Source organism: Dromiciops gliroides, chromosome X, assembly GCF_019393635.1.
Source record: "Dromiciops gliroides isolate mDroGli1 chromosome X, mDroGli1.pri, whole genome shotgun sequence".
Taxonomy (NCBI): domain Eukaryota; kingdom Metazoa; phylum Chordata; class Mammalia; order Microbiotheria; family Microbiotheriidae; genus Dromiciops; species Dromiciops gliroides.
In genome coordinates this window covers 45,594,033-45,616,998 of record NC_057867.1, presented here as the reverse complement: position 1 = coordinate 45,616,998, position 22,966 = coordinate 45,594,033, and the positions used below count along the sequence as shown (strand labels likewise).

Sequence of the window (22,966 nt, the reverse complement as noted above, 5' to 3'; positions counted from 1 at the left end):
CTCTGGGGGCATGCACTTCACAGATTTCCATGACTGTGGATGAACAACTGGACGACTAACCCCCAAATTCCTCTAAAACCAAACTGGAAAACTTGAGTGAATGGGAGGGAAGCAGTGCCAAGCGTCGGGTCCAGGGTCTAGGCCTGACTGTGCCACTTGGGGCACCTTGTCTCTGGGTGTTCCGGGTTCCTAGATCATTAGGGCTCATCTACTGTGTGTTATGGGCCCCTTTAGCATTCTGGTGAAGCCTATGGAGCCCCTCTCAGAATGTTTCCAAATGCACAAAATACATAGGATTACAAAGGAAACCAGTCATACTGAAATATATCCCCCCACCTCCATCCATATTCACACAGACCCCAGGTTTGGAACCCCTGATCCCGTTGGACCCCCTTCTTTTCCAGCAGGGCTCCTGAAATCCAGAGAGGGGAAGGGAATTGCCCAAAGTTGGTAAGTGGCACAGCTAAGTGATCTAGACTGTGGAGATGCCTTTTCTGCTCCTTCTCCCTCTCCCCCAGTGAAAGGGAATGGCAATGAAAATGCTGTGAACAGCTGGGGATGGAAGGGATCATCAGATTTGCCTTGCGCTCTGGATTTCTCTTGCCCAACTTGGTCCCCGTTAAGCCACCCGAGCAGCAGATCTGATGGTAAAGAAGGGAGGTGACTGGAGAATGACCAGACCGTTTATGTGGAAGATTTGCTTTATTTCCCAGCCCCAAGTTCTCCCGGCCCTGGGGCCATCAATAGGACTTAAGGGGCCTTCCTTGGCCCCCTCCTCCTGTGGTGGGCATGCTGTTGCCCTATCTTCTGCAGGGTTGGAGGGCCCAAGTGGGAAGGGGAGGGCTCAACATCCTTTTCTTGTATGGGCTCAATGATGTGGCCGGGCTTGGTCACCACCGGGGGAGCGGTCAGCTTCTGGAAGGCCCTAGGTGTGTTCCATGTGGTGCCCACCGGCATCTTGATGGTCTCTTCAAACTGATGCTGGTGGCTGAATGGGAACGGAAGCACATTCACCTGCAGAAGAGGGGAAAGGAGCTCAGGCATGGGGCCCAGTGTCCTGGACAGCTCTAGGCTGTGTCAGCAGGGTGCCAAGCTGGTGAGGTACAGTAGGCACGTGGCCTTTTGGCTACACTGTTGGTCAGGAAAGGAATGGGCCAGAGAGGATGGCCTCCTATCAGGATTCTACAGAAGAGGCAATGTGGTGTAATGGAAAGGGCCTGAGTTCAAATCCCAGCCTTCCTGCTTATTTGCCTGCATGGTCTGGACAAGCCCTCTCTTCGGGCCTCAGTTTCTTCATCTAAAATGAGGCATAGGATTTTCAGTCTATGATCTTGTGAGTGACTGCTAGGACAGAACACTAGATTCAACTAGATCAGAAGGCCTAGGTTCCAATCTGTGCTGACACCAGGTATGGACCCTTGAGAACACCCAACTCCAATGCAACATCTTTTTTTCCCCTCCCCAATCTTTTTTTTTTCTTTTTTGTGAGGTAATTGGGGTTAAGTGACTTGCCCAGGGTCACACAGCTAGTTAAGTATTAAGTGTCTGAGGCCGGATTTGAACTCAGGTCCTCTTGACTCCAGGGCCGGCGCTCTATCCACTGCATCACCTAGCTGCCCTCCCTCCCCAATCTTTTTTTTTTTTTTTTTTAGTGAGGCAATTGGGGTTAAGTGACTTGCCCAGGGTCACACAGCTAGTTAAGTATTAAGTGTCTGAGGCCGGATTTGAACTCAGGTACTCCTGACTCCAGGGCCGATGCTCTATCTACTGCGCCATCTAGCTGCCCCTCCCTCCCCAATCTTAACATTTTATTTTTTTGGTGAGACAATTCAATTGGGGTTAAGTGAGTTGTCCAGGGTCACACAGCTAGTAAGTGTTAAGTGTCTGAGGCTGGATTTGAACTCAGGTCCTCCTGAGTCCAGGGCTGGTGCTCTATCCACTGCGCCACCTAGTTGCCCCTACACTATTTTTTCCCACTAACATGTAAAGATAGTTTTGCAACCTCTTCTAGGAAGCTTTCTTGGGTGCATCTGACAGGACTTTCCCTTCTTAGTCCTGACAGAGCACTTTGTTTAGATTTCTCTAAAGTATACCCAAGGGAGACTAAGCTGAGAGAGAGGAGGGGGGAGAGAGGAAGAGGGAGAGAGAAAAGAGAGGTAAAGGGAGAGAGGGAGAGAAAGGGGGAGAGGGAGAGAGGGCGGGGGAGGGGGGGAGAGAGACAGAAACAGAGTGGGGGAGGGAGGGGCAGAGGCAGGCAGGAGACAATCTATACTTTTTATCCAGGTCAAGATATAAGACCTAACCCCAAAGTCCACATGTATTTTTATACTTGAGGAATGAGCAGGGACTTTTCATTTTGAAAAATAACTGACTGCTTTGAGGGGTATGCACCTCTGGCATATGAAAAAAAAATGGAAAGCGATTTTCTCGCTGTACTGATTAGCTCCAGTCCTTGGGCTCAGGCTAAGTCCTGCCATAAAGTGCAGTTTGTAGAGTTTGTTCTTCCGGGGATTCTCTGCACTCAGAGTCTGAACGGCTCCCAGATCTGGGATTCCTAGCTTTACAGAGCTGGAGAGGCCTGAGAGGTTATCTAGTGACCCTGCCGTCTCCTACCCCATTCAATCTTCAGTCTGGCAGAGCCTTTGTCCTGCTTTTCCGGGCCTCTTACACCTCACCCCCACTCCCCACCTCCTCCCAGATTCCTCCCCTGCTCCACCAGCCCCATGACAGAGACACTGAGACAGAGCATTCTCCCTGGCTGTCCCTCGTGCCACGAAGGCTCTCCCTCCTCACTTCTCAAATTCCACCTTCTCCAGGCTGCCCTTCCCTGTCCCCCTTAACCTTGGGGCCTTCCCTCTGAGATTACTTCCACTCTCTCTCCTGTCTCCCCCATTACACCTTAAGCTCATTGAGGGCAGGGATGACTGGGCTTTACATCTTTTTGTTTTGTTTTTTGGTGAGGCAATTGGGGTTAAGTGACTTGCCCAGGGTCACACAGCTACTAAGTGTCAAGTGTCTGAGGCTGGATTTGAACTCAGGTCCTCCTGACTCCAGGGCCGGTGCTTTATCCACTGCGCCACCTAGCTACCCCCTACATCTCTTTTTATCCACAGCATTTAGGCCAGTGCCTGGCCAACATCCCTAGAGACTCCACTCCCCCCCCCCCCCCAACTGTGCACAAAGGTAGAGGCTCAGAGAGCTTAAGTGATCTGCCCCAGAGGCAGGATTTGAAGCCAGGTCTCTGCTCAGTCCAAGCCCTGCATTCTTTGCACTGCAGACTGCTGGCTAGTGTACTCTCTCTGGCATTGCATCATGCTGCCTCTTATCACCCAGGCCCGCCTGCCCGAGAAGCTCCCAGCTTTCTGTGTCAGACACAGGTCGCCAGCCTGGAGCGAAGCCATCTCCCTACCTGGTGGGCTGCTGCCTGGATGTTCCGCTTCTCACTCATGACCACATTTGGCAAGCGCTTGTCTTTCCTCGGAGCACCTTTAGGAGCTTTGATGAGAAACCTGAGCAGCAGAGGAGAGTAAGAAGGCTGGTCTAAGCATCAGAGACAGCACCATTTAGGTAGGGCCAGAGGACTTGGGTCTTTCTGGCTGGGGAACCCTCTCCCCTGTGAATCTCAGAAAATGGGCAGAAGAATGAGTAACTAACTATATTCCCTCCCTCTCTGCCTCCCACAGTTGCTGGAGACTTCAAAGGGCTCTAGAAATGTGTATAAATCAGCTGGGGCTTACCTGCGTCTCTTCTTGGCACTGATCACCAGGCCTGGGCCACCCCACTCTCCCCAACCTGGCAGGCTCAGGTCAATATCTTTTGGCTTGCTTGCTTTCTCAGCTTCTCGTTTTTCCTTCTGGAAGTCAGCGATGACATCGTCCCCTGCGAAGGCCTCCTTTATTATCTGCTTTTGGGTTATGTCCTCGTCACAGTCCTGGGAGGAGACAAGAGCAAGAAGCAGATGGGCGTGCAAGTTGCCAACTGCTAAGCAGCACGGACCGCCTGGGGTGCCAGGTTGTGACACTTCAGCGCCCCCTGGGGGAAGCACAGAACAATGGCCTGTGTGTAGACTGGGCTGAGGGAAGAGGCCTGCTTCACCAGATTTGGCCCCAGTAGGGGCCACCTCCTCCCCACCTTCCTCACCTCTGGGAGGCTAAAGACTGGCCAGGTTGGGGGGGGGGGGGCCTGCACTCCAGAGGAGTCCTCCTGGCAGTGATCCAGAGATCGGCTCTGCCTCTTCCCTGCTCAGCCTCCTCTCCTCCCCCTGGGGCTGGCCAGAGGCTTCCCAAACTAATCCTCACACCCTGGAGTCCTCAGGCCCCTCCTCCAATTCACTCTGCATTGGAATCACTCCATGGTCTAAAGGAAGCTTTTGTAACATGTTAGCTCAGCCCAGAAATCAGAGGCCTCCTAGCTTTCTCCAGCAACACGTAAGCATCGTAGGTTCTGGAGGGAGGGGAGCCAGCCCGGCCAAAGCTGGCAGGTAGGAAGGAGTAAGCAGTAAGGATAGAAAGCTGAGAGGTCCAGTTAGCTAATGCTGGGTGACAGTCAGGATCCCTGATGTTGACAGGCTGGGCCATTTGGCCCCAGCCTACCCTTTTCAGGCCTACAAACCAACCAAGCAGGCCTATCTGCTGTTTTCTGAATTCAGCATTCCATTTCCTACCTCCATGCCTTTGTCCTGGTTGCCCCCAAGCCTGGGATGCTGTCCCTGTCACCTTTCCCTCTTAGAATCCTGAGCTTCCTGCAGGGGGAAGCTCAAGTACCACCTTACTTCTTCTTAAAAAAAAAAAAAAATTGGGGGGGGGAGGGGGGGGCAGGGCCATGAGGGTTAAGTGACTTGCCCAGGGTCACACAGCCAGTAAGTGTCAAGTGTCTCAGGCTGGATTTGAACTCAGGTCCTCCTGAATCCATACACTTAGTTTTTTATGTTTCATCTCCCTAGGCCAGGAGTTCTTAACCTTTTCTCTGTCTCAGACGCCTTAAGCAGTTTGCTGAAGCCTGTGGATGGGCCCCTGCTCAGAATCATGTTTTACAGAAGGAAATTACCAAGGCAAACAACGAATGACACTGAAACAGTTTTCCACATATTAGAACAAATGGAAGCTCCCTTAGGGCAGAGCTCACTTCCCCCCATATTGTCTTTCAATTCTGGGCTGTTCCAGGGTACAGAACCTAGCACACAGGAGGCACTTGACAAATGTTTGGTGGGTTGAATTAGCAGAGCTCACATTGGAACCCAGGTTTGGGAACCGTAGGGGATTGAGGAGCCAACACTGGCTCAGCCTCCTCCAGTTGGAGGGAGCACTGCCTGGCCAGGCCAGTCGGGCCTCCCATCCTTGCTGCTGCTGGTGGTACTATAGGCTCCTCTTGAGGGGATCTGCCAGGCCACTAGACATCCCCACTGCCCAGCCCCCCAGCAGCCAGGACAGGAGACAAGGGGTAGCAAGGACAACAATGTTAGGGGCACAGTAACAGGACGCAGAGCACCCAGAACCAAATCGGAGCTGTTACCTCCACCTATGACCTGGCTGACCCTGGAGAAGTCACTACTTAGATTCTTTGATAAAGGAGGACACTGGGGCAGCTAGGTGGCACAGTGGATAAAGCACAGGCCCTGGATTCAGGAGGACCTGAGTTCAAATCCAGTCTCAGACACTTGACACTTACTAGCTGTGTGATCCTGGGCAAGTCACTTAACTCTCATTGCCCAGCAAAACAAAACAAAACAAAACAAAAAACCCAACCAAACAAAAAACAAAGCAAGAAAAAGGGGGACGCTGCACAAGTTTGAGCCCTGGGGTCCCTTCTGATCACAAATCTCTGATTCAATAATCAGCTTAGGTTACAGACCAAGAACACACTGAATTTGAATGAAGGGTCTGGGATACCGTGGGTTCTCCCCAAACAAGGCCTCCACAGAGCCTCTTGACATGCAGTTTTCTCCTCACAATGCCCCGGGCCCAGCCCAACTCACCTCCTCATCTACGATGGTGGGGGCAAATAAGGAGGGGTGTGCCTTGTGGGCCTTCACGGTGATGATGGCCTGCAGGTCAATCATGGGCTCCTGTTCCACCTTGGGAGGACTCTGACTGTGCTCCTGCTGCTGCTCCTGGCACTGCTGCCTTTCCACTACAGGCCTAAGTAGGTTCTGTTCTTGGCTAACTTCTTCCATGGCCAGAACCTCCAGGTCTTCCATGGTCTGTACTCTCTCAGGCCTCTCATCCAGCCAGGCCTGCTCCTCCATCTGCACACTTGGCTCTTTGGCAGCAGCTGGAGCCGAGCTCACACGCTCTTCTCCACCTGGCCTCATCTTCTTGGTCTTCTGGTTCATTTGTTTGGAGAGGGCCCTCAGTTCAGCTAAGACCTCCTTATCCTCCTCCGTCCTCCTGGGTGCTAGAAAAAGAAAAAGACAGAAAGGTGCCTCCTCATTAAACAGCTGCTAACCGCCCACTGGGACGAATGGGGGAGCGAGTCTCCATGTGCTAGAGGTCTGGGACAGTCTGCTAACCACTGCCCGACAAGCAGCGGGCACAGGGGTTTAGTAGCGAAATCACTGGAGCCTCGCCCCGGGTTCTATTCTCAGCTTCACCAATGACTCACTGGATAATCAGGCAGGGGAATCTGCTGATGTGGAGGACCCAGGGCTCAAAAACTAGGTGGTCTCTGAATAGCAGGTCGTTTTAATTTATGCTGTTGTTGGCAAAGGCCAAGAGAACGAATACTGTTCACTTCACAATTGGAATCCTTCCATATCATCAAGCATCGCCTTATCACTGGCTCATTCACAGAACTACAGATGGACGGGGATGCAGTCAGCTTATCGTGTCTAGTTATTACCGACACCCACATTTCAGAGCTGGGAGGGACCCTGTAAGCCATCCAGTCCAACACCTCATATGAGAGAAGATGGAAAGTGAGGGCAAGGGATTTGCCTAAGATCCCCTAGGAGGGATGCAAGTCAAGGGTTGGAAGGGAGCATCATCTGTTCCAACCTTTGATTCTGCTGATGAGGAAACTAGGAGCTGTTAAGACTTTGTCTTTTAGACATCCATCCATCCATCCATCCATCCATCCATCCATCCATCCATCCATCCATCCATCCATCCACCCACCCACTGTTCGCTTTGGCCTTTTAGCAGCCAATAATAATAGTGAGCATTTATGTAGCACTTTAAAGTGGCAAAATGCTTAATACGTTAGCTCATTTGCTCTTCACAACAACCTTCGGAAGTGGTTGCTATCATTAACCCCGTTTTACAGATAACAAAACTGAAGCCGTGAATGGTGAAGTGACTTGTCCAGGGTCACAGAGCTAGGAAGTGTCTGAGGCAGGATTTCCTGACCCCCTCAAGCTCAAACTACCTACAAGGCCACGTTGCTGCCTCAGAATTGGAAGGGACTCAGAGACCACGTACTAGCAATTGTAGTACACAAATGGGAGTTCCTTCTTTTTTTTTTGGTGGGGCAACGAGGGTTAAGTGACTTGCCCAGGGTCACACAGCTAGTAAGTGTCAAGTGTCTGAGGTCAAATTTGAACTCAGGTCTCACTGAATCCAGGGCCGCTGCTTTATCCACTGTACCACCTAGCTGCCCCCGGGAGTTCCTTCTATAACACCTAGACAAGCAATTCCCTGGCCACAGTTTTCAGACCACTGGTGCAATGTGCCATCTCCTCAGGTAGTCCATCCCTTCTGCTCTGGATAGCTCAAACTGCCAGGAAGTGAGCAGGAACCTGCATTCAGAAGGCTTGCTGAGTTCTGTTTAGTTTTGGGGAGAGACAATTCAGCTCCACAGCCCAAGCCTCCATCTCAGAACCCAAGACTTGATGTTCAGTCAGAGGAGAAGGTTTTGTAAATCGAGTTGTACAGATGCCTTATTTTTTTTATTTTTATTTTTTTGGTGAGGCAATTGGGGTTAAATGACACACAGCTAGTAAGTGCCAAGTGTCTGAGGCCAAATTTGAACTCAGGTCCTCCTGACTCCAGGGCTGGTGCTCTACTCACTGCAACACCTAGCTGCTCCCTACAGATGCCTTTTAGCATCATAATAATTTCTGGATAAAATACCATCCACCATCACTGCCATGGGCTTTCCAATTGCAACAAGGGGAAACAGGTAAGTGAAACCAACTGACAGAGCATTGAAGGTGACATTCTATGCCCACAATCTCCTACCTCTGGGAGGAACAGGGGAAGAAGTATTTCCTCACCTCTGCCCTGGGGCCAATTGTGTTCTAGGGGAGCAGTTTTTAAGGAACCTCAGGGAAAGGGCGCTTTCAGTGGCCTTGGGTCCCACACCAGGCTCCCCGTCACAGCAAACCTAGAGCACGGATGCCCTAATTTTCCTTTAAAATCACGTGGCTCGGCATAAACCTCTGATCCCAGAAACCACAAAAGTAGACAACTGTGGCTAAGGAAGGGGCTTCTGCCCAGGGACTGGCCAGCTGTCCATTCTGAATGAGAGCTGGCATGTTTCTATTCATCAAATGGGTGGATGGAGCAAAGGGACAAGCCTAAATCTGACCCAGCCATCAGAGCAATCCCAGGTGGGACGGAGGTGGGGGTGACCCGTTCCATAGAGTCAGTCAGCGTGGCACCCATCTCTAGAGGCTCCACATGTTGCTACCCCTTATGACAGCAAGGCTGGGAGAAAAGCTTTACTGTCCCTGTTTTACCAAAGAGCATACTGAGCCTGTTCTTCAGGAAGTCAAGGGTTTCTCCCCCACGGAAGAGACCGCATGGAAATTATTCTTATGGCGCAGGAGAATTCTCAGTGTGGCTTACTTTTTGTTCTGTGTCCCCTGTCCTGTGACCCCTTCCGAAGGGACCGCCTCTCTTCTGCTTCTTGCAGCAGAGCCTCTTCTTCTGCCTCGGCCCCTTCTTCCTCCTCAGGCTCAGATTCTTCCCTGGCAACAGGCGCTTTCTGGATTTGAGAAGCTTTAGGGATGACCCCACGATTCTTCTGCATCCAAGGGTTTGGTCCATCAATGCTCATCTGCACGTCATTCACGATGTCAGGGATGAGCCCGGGGTCTTCTTCAGTGTCTTCATCTTGCTCGGTGTCAGAGGGCACCTGAAGTTTCTGGGTCAGCTCTTTGTTCTTGATCAACTGTTCCTGCATTGCCTTACGAGCCTGAAGGAGACACGGTAAGAGAGAGGGTTCCCAGACCCATTTGAATCCCTGCTCAACTCACCAGCCCTGGAAACCCAATTGTGCTAAGATATTATGGACCCAGAGTCAGGAAACTCAAATTCTTGCCTCAGATGGCAAGCTGTGTGACCCTGGACAAGTCATTTCACCTCCTGTCTGCCTCAATTTCCTCACCTATAAGCTGGAGATAATAATGCCTTAGCACCTACCTCCTGGGAAAGCTCAAATGAATGAGTTTAAGTATGTAAAGCACTTCGCACACTCTAAAGAGCTTATGGAAATACCAGTTATAATGAGAGCTACAAAAGTCGCTGTAGAAGTGGTCTCTGTCTCATTTTCCAGGAGGAAATGGAGGCCCAGAGAGGTGACTGACTGGCCCAAGGTCACACACAGGGCCACAGAACTAGAGCTGGTAAGGAGCTCAGAGGCCCTCCCTTTGATGCCATCCTCTCATTCTTTCTGAGTAGTACAGACTTCGAGAGATGGTGGAGGATAGAAGGGCTGGGGTCCATGGGGTCCCCAAGAGTCAGACACTGCTGAACAACAAGGAAACCGAGGCCCAGGGAGGGGAAATGATTAGGATCCTAACTAGAGAGCTGCTAGGCCCAACCTCCTCCTGAGTTTCCAGGAAGTGAAATTAGCCACCTCATCTACTTCAACAGCTATGCCTTGGCAGCAGCCACCCCACCCCTCTTGGCCCTGCTGTGAGTCCCCTTTCCTCACCCCTCCCCCCCAACCCCAACACCTTCCAGGTCGTCTCAATGCTCACTTACCTCTAAGTCATACTTGGCCATGATGGCCTTAGACTTGGCCCATTTGCCACTGTTCTGGTGCTTGAGGCTCATTCGCTCCTGAGAGAAAAAGGACAGAGAATGACTTCAGTGTGCTTTGCAGAAAGTGTGTTGGCCAGGGGAGCAGGGAGGAGAAGAGAAGCCTACCTCCATCCTGGCCTTTGCCATTTTCTCTAGCTCTTCCAAGGCCGCAGTGGGATTGGCCTTGTGCAGTGCTTCAAACTGCTTGAGAGCCTCCTTGGCTTTCTTCTTCTTTAGCACTTTGTGAAACCTGTGGCCACAGAAAGGAGATGCTGTGGTGGTGACGTGCCGCCCCATCCCGGCTCAGCTTTGGGCACTGCCCCCCCTTCCCAAGAGGACCATGCTCCCATTATCCCACTGCCAGCAGTCTTGATGACACAGGGTCGGCCCCCCCTGAGAAGCAGCACTGGCCCTGGAGCCAGAGAATCTCAGTGTCACTTCCAGCTGGCTTACAAACAACTCTCCAGTGGCATACTGGCCAAGGCACTGTCCCTCTCTGGGCCCACAACCGCCTGCTCTCCAAAGTCAGGCGGGGTTAGATTAAAATGATCTCCAAGGGCCTTTTGGGAGCCAAATCCTGAGACTCAAAAGCTCACTGAGCCCAACCCCCTCATTTTCCAGACAAAGAAACTGAGGCCCAGAGAGAGGAAATGATTTGCGCCCCTCCTCCCCCCATGTAGGAGGTAGCAGAAGTTGGGATTTGAACCCAGGTCCTCTGCCTCCAAAGCCTGTGCTCTCCCTTTGGGGTTTACGGCAAAGCATAAACCAGGCTGTTTCCCTCTGCTGGAAAACCCCCCCAAACAGCCCGAGCTCCTGGGGACCTCGTCTTACTTTTTGCTTTTGATTTTCTTCTCTCTCCGAGCCCTGGCCTCATAGTAGGACTGCAAGGCCCGGGCTTTCTGGAGCTCTGCTCGGCGCTGCTTGGCCTACGGTGAATGACAGGCATGGTGAGACCAGGGCTGTGGGGCCCTTGGGGAAGAGTGGGCATGCTGGAGATGGCAGTGGGGGGGGGCAGTGGCGGTCGGGGAGGGAGCCCCAGCAGCCTGGCACTCACCTCCTCCAGGCTCATGGCTTTCAAGGAGGCCTTTTCCACCGGTGTCAATAAAGGGTCGGTCAGAGGCTGTTTGTTCTTGTGAAGGAGGTTAAAAATTTCCTGTTCCAGTGGAGTTCTTGCCTTCACAATACAACAGGACACACATCAAATGAGAGCGAGGCGCCCACACCTTTCCTTCCTACCTCTACCTGCTCCATGCCACTAGAGACAGGCTAGGACGCTAGCCAAGGCCAGCAGCCCTGGGCCAAGGCCTAGCAGGAAGCAGTAAAATAGCTTGCAGTTGCCCTTCAATGCCCTAGGGGTATTCTTATTCCAATTTTCAGCCTCCTGGGCCAGGGCTGCTCATGACCCAGGAAACCACATGGCCACCATGGAGGAATCTGGTCAGCTTCCTCCAAGATCACACGTGCCTCTCGGTTCTGGAGTGCTTTAAGGCTTAGCAAAACGATTTCCTCACAGTCCCTGAGTGGGAAAAAGGGTCCTGAATTTGGAGCCAAGAACATCTGGGTTCAAATCCTGGCTCTGGGCAAGTCACTATTCTCTTGGCTTCCCTTACTTCTCTGTTCTGTAAAACAAATGGGCTGGATTAGCTGGTCTCTACGGGTCCTTTCCGGCTCTAAAACTGATGCTTTGGTGAGATTTTTCACAAAGAAAACAGGTTCACAGAGTGTCAGAGGTGAAAGGCCTCCAATTGCCCGAACTGGGCTCTTGCTACAGACTCTCATCTGCCTCTTGTTCTAACAGAGAGCTGATTAGTGATTCTCTCTTTTTTTTTTTTTTTTGGTGAGGCAATTGGGGTTAAGTGACTTGCCCAGAGTCACACAGCTAGTATGTGTTAAGTGTCTGAGGCCGGATTTGAACTCGGGTCCTCCTGAATCCAGGACCAGTGCTCTATCCACTGCGCCACCTAGCTACCCCAATGATTAGTGATTCTCAACACTCTGGATGACTACAAACCCACTCCAAAATGCTCTCTATGGCCCAGAGCGAGACCCTCCCCCTCCCACCTCCCCCAAGAATTGTTCTCTATGCTTCAGATCAGATCTTTTCCTCTAAATTGACCTTCTAGAGGGATGTTAAGGTCAGATTTTAAGATCAGCGTTCATTACAGCTGATGATAAAGCAGGGAAGAAACTCTGGCTAACAGCTTCAAGGCCAAAGCTGCTACGAATCGTACATATGTGCCGTGATGGGCTGACCACTGGCGCTCTTCAACTCTGTATTGTTCACTCATGATGGGCTCAAAGAAGAAAAACAAGGCATTTTTAGGTCCACTCTCTGGCTGCTGTGTTCTCGTGGGTTGGTTTTTTTCTTTTTTAAGTTTCCTGAGCACAAAAGGACATTGCCTGAACAAAAATATGACCTTCGCGTAATTAGCTTGTTTCCTGACAGTTCAAATTTAACCCCAGTCATTTCCTCACTTTGCCTGCAATTCCCTAAACTCCCCAGTGCATTTCCCACCATGCCTTGGTTCTGTGTGTAGGAAACATATGGGCTACAATACTAGGAGTCAGACTGGAAGCTCTCAAAGGTCCCTTCCAGCTTAAAGGCCTAGGACTATTGGAGTCCATCCATGTGTTTTCTCTCAGCAATAGCCAGGAAAGATGGTCACAGTTTCACTGGGCTCAATGGGCTGGCTACAGTCTCCAATCCTCAGCTACACAGCCCCCTCCCCTTTAATCACATGGGAAGAGCCAGCCACGATCATGCTAAGAGCTAGAAATGCCGGGGCAAATTTGGAAACAAGGCTGCTTCATCATCTCCCTAGAGAACGTCATGTTCTGAGGAGTAAAGGTCCACAGCGGGCAGGGCCAGACCTTCAAGGGTGAAGCTCTCCCAATGTAGCCTTTACCAACACAGCCCACAACGTGCCACCCCTGCCTAGAGCCGGTCTTCATGAGTTACTGGCACCCCAAAAATTCCTTCCCTCTGGGCTAACCTAGCTCTTCTGCACTTGGCTAGACTGGGCCTCGTTTCATGACACACAGCTCATCTATGTACCCACGCTTTTAGCGTGGGAGGATCTGTCAGGGCTTGTATGGAGTTGGCATGGCCAACAACGAATTTCTTAAACACCTCAGTGTGGTATGGAGGTTTAAAAAAAAAAAAGGCCAGATTTTGAGTGAGACAACCTGGGCTTCCATCCCACCCATCACTTACTATCTGTGTGATCTCAGCCAACACACTTCACCCCTCTGGCCTTAAGTACTTCCTGGGACTCAGTTTCTTCCCCCGTAAAATGAAACAGTAGCACTCAATGGCCTTTCCAGCTTTCTGACTTACTCAAGGAGTCGGAAGATGGTGGTCATGGAGTCAGGACCAACTAAAAGCTGCAAAATGCTTTCTCCCTATCAGCTCCCTATCTTTTCAGCTTGAAAGAAAAAGATAACTAAAACTGTAGGAAAAAGGATCGAAGCAAAAGCGTACAACTTTAAAGGTTTACAGCCCTTGGAGGACTGGTCAGTGTCAGCCTTGTGTCTTTTGTATGATCAGCTACAATGAAGAGATCAAGAACCATCACTCTTTACTAAAGCATCTAAGTAAGGAAGCTCTGGGGTCACCCTGGCAGCCTAAACCAGCCATATCAAACTCCAATAGAAACAGGGGCCACTGACCTGTCCAGAAAGATCCCTATGGGCCACTATTGACTTAGTTTTAAAATGTCATGTTATTGGTGTTCAGCTGCATTTCTACTTATTTTGTTGGGTATTTCCCGATCACATTTTAATCTAGTTTCGGGGCACCAGCACATATGTGTCTGACACGTCTGGCCCAAACTTTCCTGTAGGTAAAGTCCTCTAAGTTTAAAAAAAGAAGAGAGAAAGAAAAAACAAACAACCCAACCCAACCCACCAAACCTCCTAGCCCTGTATGCACAAATGCTTGTTACTATTCCCTTCTGCCTAATGTGTCACAATTCCTCTTCATGGCAGGTGTGGGCCATGTCCAATACCTGGGCACCATGGAAGTTTCCGGATCCCAGGCTGCGCGTGGAGTACGGCAGCTTGCACGTGTTCTGTGGACAGCCACCATTCTCTGTTGCATAATAGCCTCATCCTCTTACCAAGGGACGATTGCAAAATGTCGATTTGTTGATTATTCTTTGGCTTTGCCACAAGCCAACAAGAGGAAAAATGCCCCAGACTGATAGTACCAGTCTCTCCCATTACACTGTGATCACGTGAGATATGTTGGCCTGAAGGCGGCTTTTAACCCTCCTCTCTCTACTGCACGTGGAAGAGCAAACACCCAAAGGCATTTCATCACATCTCAAGGAGGAGGGCAGCAACACCAACCCCTTAACGAGCAGTGGCCACATCTCCTGGGACACACCCATTGTGCTGCTCCAGTCTCGATAATTTGCTTACAAACAGGACACTCGATGGTCTCTGGTTTTTTAAGGTGAGGAGGCGAGGAAGGAAAAAGGTCCATGTGAGCATTGCCGAGTGCCCCTTCTCTGCTTCTCTATGCCAACCATTCAACGAACATTTGTAGATGCTCTAGGCCTAGTCCCACCCTCGATCCCATGCCTCTGGCTAAGAATTGGCTACTCTCCAGTTCACCAATTAACCAGTTTTAAAGAGCTGCCTTGTCGATGTTAGTCATCCTCAGGAGGCATTCCATTGGAGAACACTTTTTTCATCAGAAGCAGCATATTCCCTCTAACACTCTTGAGCTGAGGAGACTTAACCTGTCTGAAGCCTCAGTTTCTTCCTCTGTAATGTCTCTGGTACCTGCCTCTTGGGGTTGATGGGAGACTCAAAAGAAATAATACATATGAACTGTTTTGCAAACTAGAACCCTCTAGAAATGGCAGTTATTACTGGTACTTCTTGGCTGTTCTGTGAGCAAACTTTGGGCTCTGATATGGACATGCTCCAGAGGGAGAATTCCAAATAAGGAATCCCTGCTTCCGATTTTCTCTGCCCATATACCAGAATGGAAAAAAGAAAATCACATCCCCAGTACTGGGGTTGGAGTAAACTTAGAGGCATCAAATCTATCACCCAAACTAATGGGACCAGATTAAAACATCACTGCGGGGGGGGGGGGGGGGGGGGGGGGGAGGCGCCAGCTAGGTGGCACAGTGGATAGAGCACTGGCCCTGGATTCAGGAGGACCTGAGTTCAAATTCGGCCTCAGACACTTGACACTTACTAGCTGTGTGATCCTGGGCAAGTCACTTGACCCCCAATTGCCTCACCAAAAAACAAAACAAAAACAAAACATCACTGGGAAGTATTTAACAAAATACATAAAATTACAATGTAACATAGACAATGTTAGTTTGTGGTTTTTGAAGGAGATGTCTGCAGAGAAGCACCTGGAAAAAAGCCAGCACCGACCCTGTCCCCAGTCTAGTCCCAGTATCTGTAACATGAAAAGGATTGGTCTGGACTCCAGCAGCTCTAAACATCTCTCAAAGCTATCTTCACCGGCTGTTGTTTTAGTCATAAAACAAGGATGACACGGCCCCCTTCCTTCCTCATGGACACAATTCAATGCACTGGAGTACTGAGCTAACAGGGAGGCCCAAAGTTAGAGCAATGGCACCTATTACTGTCACTTCTTTCCAATGGGATTTCAGTCATAAGGTGCCCGCCATCTTGAGCCCTGGAACCTCCCTCCCTGATGGGAGCTGGGCTCCTCCACATGCCAAACATACCTTCCAGCTCCCAAGGACCTCCTCGATAGGGGCATCTAGTACTCGCTGCTGCTCCAGTGGAAAGACTAGCTGTAGTGCCCTCCGGTTCTTCAAGACTACCGGGTCCCACTTGTCCATATCTTGGGAGGTTTTGTTGTAGGCAGCTTCCCTGTGGATCTGAAAAAGGCAAGGCAGTCAGGTGCCCAGAGCTCAATGTCAAAAGACCTTTTGGTTCTGATCAGAGACTCAGAAGGGCAGGAGTTGGTTTTCATCGTGTGACCGGGCTTCCCCCTCCCCCTGAGATCCTGCCCATCCAGCGTGTTGCCCATAAGCCAGACACCTGAGTTCTAGAGCACACTGTTTCTGTGTTGCATGAATGGCCACAAAACACTCTAAGACCCAGAGGGAGGGTTCTAGGAACCCTAGGTGGAGCCTTCACAAATGATTTATGGAAATCACAGAACGAGGGGCCATAAATGAGCTGTAACCTGAACCAGCAGAGTCTCCACACCAATGAGCTCACTGAGCCACTGAATGACTATGGGCCACCTGAAGTTCCGGGCTGGGTGAAGGGAAAGGGGTCGCTGGCTGATTTGGGCTGAGAGCCACCACTCCCAGTTGGAGAAATAGAAACAGAGCTGGGATCGAGATGTACCCTAAGTCGACCCAGCCCAGATGGCGAGAGGCACCCAGCCCATTCGCTAACAGAACTGCCAATGATTCCATCAAGACCGAACCCAAGGCCTCTAACTGTGCACTTTGGCAAGGATCAAGTTAAGCAAACTGGTTTTCTTGAACTGCTTTTGTTTTAGTGGCCAAACTATACCTCACCCTGTTAGTGATATAAAATCTAGGCAAGTCTGCATGCAAAAGGTTTCTAACCAAAGGGCTCATTCAATATGGAAAACAATGGGATTCCCCTGCCCCAGATTATTCTTCATCTTTTTTTACTGCAAGGGGATTCCAGAGTTTGGGGCCTTTTCTCTTTCTCTTAAATGAGTCTGCTTTGCCATCCCAAGTCTCCTCTCCCTCTTTGTGGGCCATCTTCCACATCACTTACCCGCTGATTCTCCTCTTTGCTGAGGGGTAACTCCACCGTCTTCTTATGTTTGACTTTCTTCAGTTGCTTCTTCACAGTGCCCAGTGAGGAGGAAGACTTGACTGGTGCCAGCAGCTCCGCGAGTTCCAGTTTCTCCCCTGTCCCTGTACAAGCACCAAACCTCTCAGTAGGGGACAGAAGGGAGTGACGGAGGAAGCAGGGGGCAAAGGAGACTGCTCCTGGGACAGTGCAGCCGGGGAGGCTGGGATGAGCCTGCTCACTAGAAAATGGTGAGCAGAGGAGATCACTTGCATGTGTCCATGCACGCGTGTGTGTAAAGCGCTTGGTACAGTGCCTGGCACTCCCTTTCACTAAAAGCCCTAGCCATACTGAAAGCACTGCTTTTCCAAACATACTGAACAAACCGCCAAGACACAGTCACATTTTAACATCTAAAAAGATATCCTTAGGCATTAGGCTTGTCCCTGATGAGGAAGTCTAGTGAAGACACAAAAGGAATATTAGCTATTACTCACCTGGCCCAAACTGTTATTTGCTCTGGGTAAATAAATATATACCCATTGGAGAGGGAGGCCCAGCCACATAGCCTAGGGTAAGATACGGGGAGGCGGAGAGTACCACATGGATCCCAAATCCATCAGGCTTAACGTAGAAGCCAGTGATTGATGGATGGCTGTCCAAGGTAGAAAATTTGAAGGGGTAGAGTGGGGAGAGGATATCAGTGAGCTATAGACCTGAGATAGCCAGGGGGTACAGTGCATAGAGGGCTGGGCCTGGAGTCAGGAAGACCAGAGTTCACACCTGATACCAGATACTTACTGGCTGTGTGACCCTGGACAAGTCACTGTACCTGTCTGCCTCAGTTTCCTCATCTATAAATTATGGATAATAATAGTGTCTACCTCCTAGGGTTGTTTTTCTGAAGATCCAATGAGATAACATATGCAAAGTGCTTTGCAAACCTAGACAAATGTTAACTACTATTGCCAGCAGTGGCTATCTCATCTCCCTACAGTTATTCTGTCCCACAATCTCCATGTGCTCTTTCACGGCTTCCCAATTTGCTGCCCCCCCCCCAAGAAAACCTTGTCCTTGGCACAAGGCAGCTGGCAAAAGAACAAGGATGTAGAAGCACTTGCTATCCGCCTGCACCCTCTCACATGAGGGTTAACAGTCATTCAATAACCAGAGTTACGCATGAGGAGCCTGGGCAAATCGTGCCTCTGTATCCCCATGACTGCAGCAGACAAACCTCTGGCTCTCCTGCAGCCTTACCTTCAGTGCCGATGCTGAACTCTGACACTTGCAGACTGGCCTCTGACCGCTCAGCCAATCTCTGCCTGAAATCATACAGAAGAGGAATGTGAATGTGGAAACACCCGCAATCCCAACCAGAGGCGCACCTGGTTATAGGGCAATGGGGCTAATCTTGCCTTTGAGACCTGCCATCCTTGACCATCCTTGAAAGCAGTGTACAATGGCCTGATATCCCTGGAATGACTGGAAGGAGTCTAAATGAAGTGAGGTGCAGCGGAAAGAGTATGAAATTTATAGTTGGAGGTGCTGGGTTCAAATCCTGGTTCCACTGCTTGCTTAAGTGTAGGACCTCCATGGGCAAGTCAACAATCCTCTGTGGCCTTCAGCTTCTTCCTTTGTTCTGACTGAGGGGTTGGACAGATGATTTCTTTCTTTCTTTTCTTTTTTTTTTTTTATTTTCAGGGCAATGGGGGTTAAGTGACCTGCCCAGGGTCACACAGCTAGTAAGTGTCAAGTGTCTGAGGCTGGATTTGAACTCAGGTCCTTCTGAATTCCAGGGCCGGTGTTTTATCCACTGCTGCCCCATGGACAGATGATTTCTAAGGTCCCTTCCAGCTCTAGACCTGGGATTTTATCAAGCGAGCTAAAAATCGGCCTTGTCTTAGGTGCATGTTACCTGCTCTTTCCATCAAGGCCACCAATGGTCTCCAGGAGCTTTCGATGTTTCCTCTCTGCATCATTGTCCTCCTTTAGACAGAAAAGGGTAAAAAAAGTCACTAGCCAGGCTAGAGGGAAGTGATGCTTGAGTCAGTGTGAGAATGGGGTATGGATGATGAGCGAGCCCTCCATCTGGATACTGATTGGAAGGCATGGGTAGGCAGCTGGGGAATGATGTCTAGGCATCTCAACATAAACAAAAAGAGCAGCTTTAACACTGGATGCAGAGACTGCCCAATGAGCAAGGTTGGCAAGCTATCCAACCCACCATCCGCCAAGATCAGCCAGGGTGCGCTACGCCTCTGTTTTACCTCTGCTTTGGGAAGGAAGGTGAGATGTGACTGAGAGGCATTATTACATAACAACATATAGTGGCACCCCGATGTGTACTGTAAGGCATGTTGTCGCTGTGCGTTTAACTTCCAGCTGTGCTACTTACTAACGGTGCGACTTTGGGCAAGTCCTCTCCCCTCTCAGACCCCCAGATTCCTCATCTGTCAAATGAGGGTGATGGGCTATATGACCTCTAAGGTCCCTTTCAACTCTAAATCCTATGGTCCGAGATGGCCTGTCCTGGGAAAAGAAAACTCCATATCACCAATACAGCTGCTCTATGACATTTCGGCTTTCCTGGGGGAAAGGATTATTTCAATTATTTGCTTCGAGGTTAGAGATGGAAACTACAGTATTTGTTAGAGTCAGAAAGCACCTTTTAGTCCAATGATTATGGCAATGGGGAAATTCTGGAATGAGCAGGAATACTAATCTTGCTGCTCCCCCGACCCCTCCTTAACTTAATGTTCCTGAGGGCTTATATTTCCTTATACTCTACATCCTAGCTTCTTAAACCATGGGGCATGAACCAGTATGGGGTCGAGTAATTGAACGGGGGGGGGGGGGGGGGGCGCCTCTACAAAAAATATGGCCACGGTAAAAAGCTATGTATGCCTATTTTCTATCCCTGTATACCCAGGCCTATGTAAAAAAATATCTTGGGTGAAAAGGGGTCATGAGTGGAAAAAGTTTTAAAAGCCCGGCTCTACATGATGCCCAGACCATGTGGTCCTCCGTAAATATTTACTGATTTGATTTTAGCAAACAGGAAAAACCTAAATATTTACTGGTTCTTTGCTTGACCATTTCAGGAATTTAATACTCAACTCTGGGGAGGAAGGTAGAGCCCCCTCTGGGGACTAGGCACCTGGGGTGAGTGGGTGACTAGTAGTGCCTGGGCTTCTGCAAGTAAAGTTTGGCTTCTTGCAAACAGAAAGAATAAAGTACAGTTTGGTAGTTATAGGTAAGACTATCCCCCCCCACGGTACCTTTGCACCGGGGTTTTCTTGAGTCTGGATGAAGTACCTGTCACTTACCTCATCTTCACTGGCACTGAGAGGGTACTCTCTAAGTAAATCCATTACTTCTTCTGGTTGGCTCAAAGCCAGAAGGCTACTAGAAGGCAACAGAGAAATGTCACTGCCTATAACATCTCTCCTTCCTCAAACAAATTCCAGCCCAACAAAACTGCCTCCTCATATGAGCCTGGGAAGACTGAACAAGGCTTTAGAAATTTGTAAGACCGAATCCTGCCTATGAGAGAGAGGCATTAAACAGGATCATAAAATCATATGACTATGGCTTTTGGTTTTAGTTCCATGCCACTGTCCTATACTTCCTAGTCCTTCTCCGTCATCTTCTCAGGGTCTAGACAAAAGGATGGAAAATGGGATTAAGTGGACAACATTACTGTGGGTAAACCCTAACCACAGAAAAATACTGCTGTCACTGCACAATGTCCTCCTGGTTCTGCTCACTTCACTATACATCAGTTCATGAGTCTTTCCAAGTTTTTCTGAAATCATCCTGCTAGCATCTTATAGCACAATAATATTCCATTACAATCCTATACCACAGCCTGTTCAGTCACTTCCCAACTGATGGACATTCCTTCGATTTTCAATTCTTAGCCACCACAAAGACTTGCTATAAATATTCTTTGTACAATTTTTCCCCTTTTCTCTTTTTCACAATTACTATTGTTAACTGTTTCCCTCCATCTTATTCCCTTCCCCATGATAGAATACCCTAACTAGAGGAAGAGACTGGGAACTCTCTAAGGTTGGAAACCTTTTTCCTTTGAATCTTTACACAGCATGCTCTATAAATAAAGGTTGCTCAAAATATTTTGTCAAGCCACTGGTATTTCACCAACTATTTCCAGGGAAAGGAAGTAATAGTGATAGAGGTGATTCAGACACAACCCACACTGTCTGGCATAGTAAAGCGCAAGATAACAACAAAGGTACAGTCTATGGATACAGTATACCCGATAACAAAGTATTATTTTTTACAGGGAGCAATTTACTGTTACAGAAAAGGGCCCTGGATCTGGAATCAGACAACATGGACTCAATGGATGCCTCTGCCACTTACAAGCTGTGTGATCTCGGTGGGCCTGTTTCCTCATGGGTAAAATGGGGGAGTTGAATGCAAAGATCCCTAAGGTCCCTTTCAGCTCTACATCCTATGAGCTCGTGAATATTATGACATGCAAAGTGAGAGCGTATAGACAACTTCAAAATAATGTCATATAAAACATGGGTATTAAATGTTGACGAGAGCCAGTGGGAATAAAAGACTGAGCAGATTCAGAGAGTGCCAGCATAGGGCTTGGCACACAGTAGGCACTTAATAAATGTTGACTGATGGCGGCTTAAGGGAGGAACAAATAAGTTATTCAACGGACAGTTAGTAGGCACCTCCGATTTGCAGGGCCCTTTTGTGTCCACAGTGGCAGAAGGGAAAGAGGAGAAATCCAAAGTTTAGGGAAGCCAGAACCCCTGGTTCCACTGGACTCTTAGACAAGTACGTGCCCAAGGCAAGAATAGAGAGACAAGATTAGAGAGTCAAAGGGCACTGTTCCATCAGCGGAGGGAAGGCCTGACGTCTGGGTACGGCAGAGAGGGAGCAGAGGGAAGGAGCCCCCTTGGGTTCGGACTGGGAGGAAGAGGCCCAACCGCAGAAGAGAGGACAAGACGCGGGTTCGGAACCCCAGGGAGGAAGAAAGAGCAGCCGGAAGAAATCGCAGCAAGGCTGGGAGCAGGGCAAGGGGCGCCCCACACTGCCCCCCATGGCTGCCGGAAGCCCCCGCTCCCTCTCCCAGAGGGAAGCCCACGCCCCGACCGGGCGAAGACTCGGCCCCCTCGGCCCCGGCGCCAGGCACCCTAAATCCAGGCTCGGTCTCACCTCTTTCTGGGGACCTTCTCGTTCATGTTGGCAGCTGGTATCCTCACGTGGTCCTGGAGTCGGAAGTCGGAACAACTCTACTTCCGGGCCGGGCCGCGGGTGCTTCCGCTTCCTGTCCCGCCCCCTCCTCCCCCAGGGCGCGTCACTTCCGCTCTCCGGGACCCGGCGAAGGCAGGGGCAGAGCCGGGCTCTCGCGGGGGGTGATGAGGGTTGGGGGACTTAGAGGCCTCCTGGCCATTGCCTCCGAGCCCCTCCCCTGAGCTCTCTTTTTCCTCTGCCGGCGCAGCCTTGAGCTCCTCCCGGGGGTGGTTTCCGGCCAGCGGGGGGCGGGGCCCGCCGAGCTCGTGACGCACTCCATGACGCCAAAGCGGCTCTTTTGGCTACATTTACGTGTCGTGCCGCCGACCGAGAACGCGTTAGTGCTTGCGAGAAACCGGCAGAGAGCTCGCAGTCTAGGTAGGGATGCAAGGCGCACTTCCGTAAGGCGGCCCCTGCGCGGGTGCGGGACCATGTGTTCGCTTTTCTCCTCGGAAGTGCCTCCCACCTCGAGATCTGGCGACCTGTGTGGGACCTCAGACAAGTTCCTGCTCCTCCCCGGCCCTCAAGTTTCCTTCTTTGCAAAAGGAAGTCGAACTGTTTGTCTTCTGAGGTCCTTTCCAGCTGAAAATGTAGGATCCTGGGAGAGTCACTTAACATACGCCTCCCTGTGCCTCCTCTGTAATATGAGTTGGACTCTAGGTGGCCTCTGAGGTCCCTTTAAACTCGAGATCTCTGATACCATGTGTGACCCTAGGCAAGTCATTCCACATACAGAACTTTTGGCCTCAGTTTAATTGCCTCACTTAAAAAAAATGCCTTTTATTTTTTACTTTATGTTCATCAATATTTATTTATTTATTTTTGGTGGGGCAATGAGGGTTAAGTGACTTGCCCAGGGTCACACAGCTAGTAAGTGTCAAGGGTCTGAGGCTGGATTTGAACTCAGGTCCTCCTGACTCCAGGGCCGGTGCTTTATCCACTGTGCCACC

General features: G+C 50.1%; 1 protein-coding gene across 2 annotated transcripts; it reads right to left on the bottom strand.

Moving 5' to 3' along the window:
* Positions 1–683: 683 nt before the first annotated feature.
* On the bottom strand, positions 684–22,078 carry UTP14A (UTP14A small subunit processome component). Of its 2 annotated transcripts, none has more exons than XM_043974573.1 (15): positions 21,939–22,078; positions 20,066–20,144; positions 18,655–18,725; positions 17,997–18,061; positions 16,722–16,864; positions 15,683–15,838; positions 11,017–11,136; positions 10,794–10,888; positions 10,089–10,212; positions 9,924–10,001; positions 8,784–9,132; positions 5,975–6,393; positions 3,738–3,931; positions 3,410–3,509; positions 684–1,014 (listed from the first exon to the last, which is right to left on the bottom strand). In XM_043974573.1, exons 1-15 carry the CDS (start codon positions 21,962–21,964, stop codon positions 751–753), a joined length of 2,283 nt encoding a protein of 760 aa, XP_043830508.1. In that variant the 5' UTR covers positions 21,965–22,078; the 3' UTR covers positions 684–750. The 2 variants fall into 2 exon arrangements, with proteins under 2 accessions (XP_043830508.1, XP_043830509.1); XM_043974574.1 differs by having other exon boundaries at positions 20,066–20,141; positions 21,939–22,021.
* Positions 22,079–22,966: the final 888 nt, after the last annotated feature.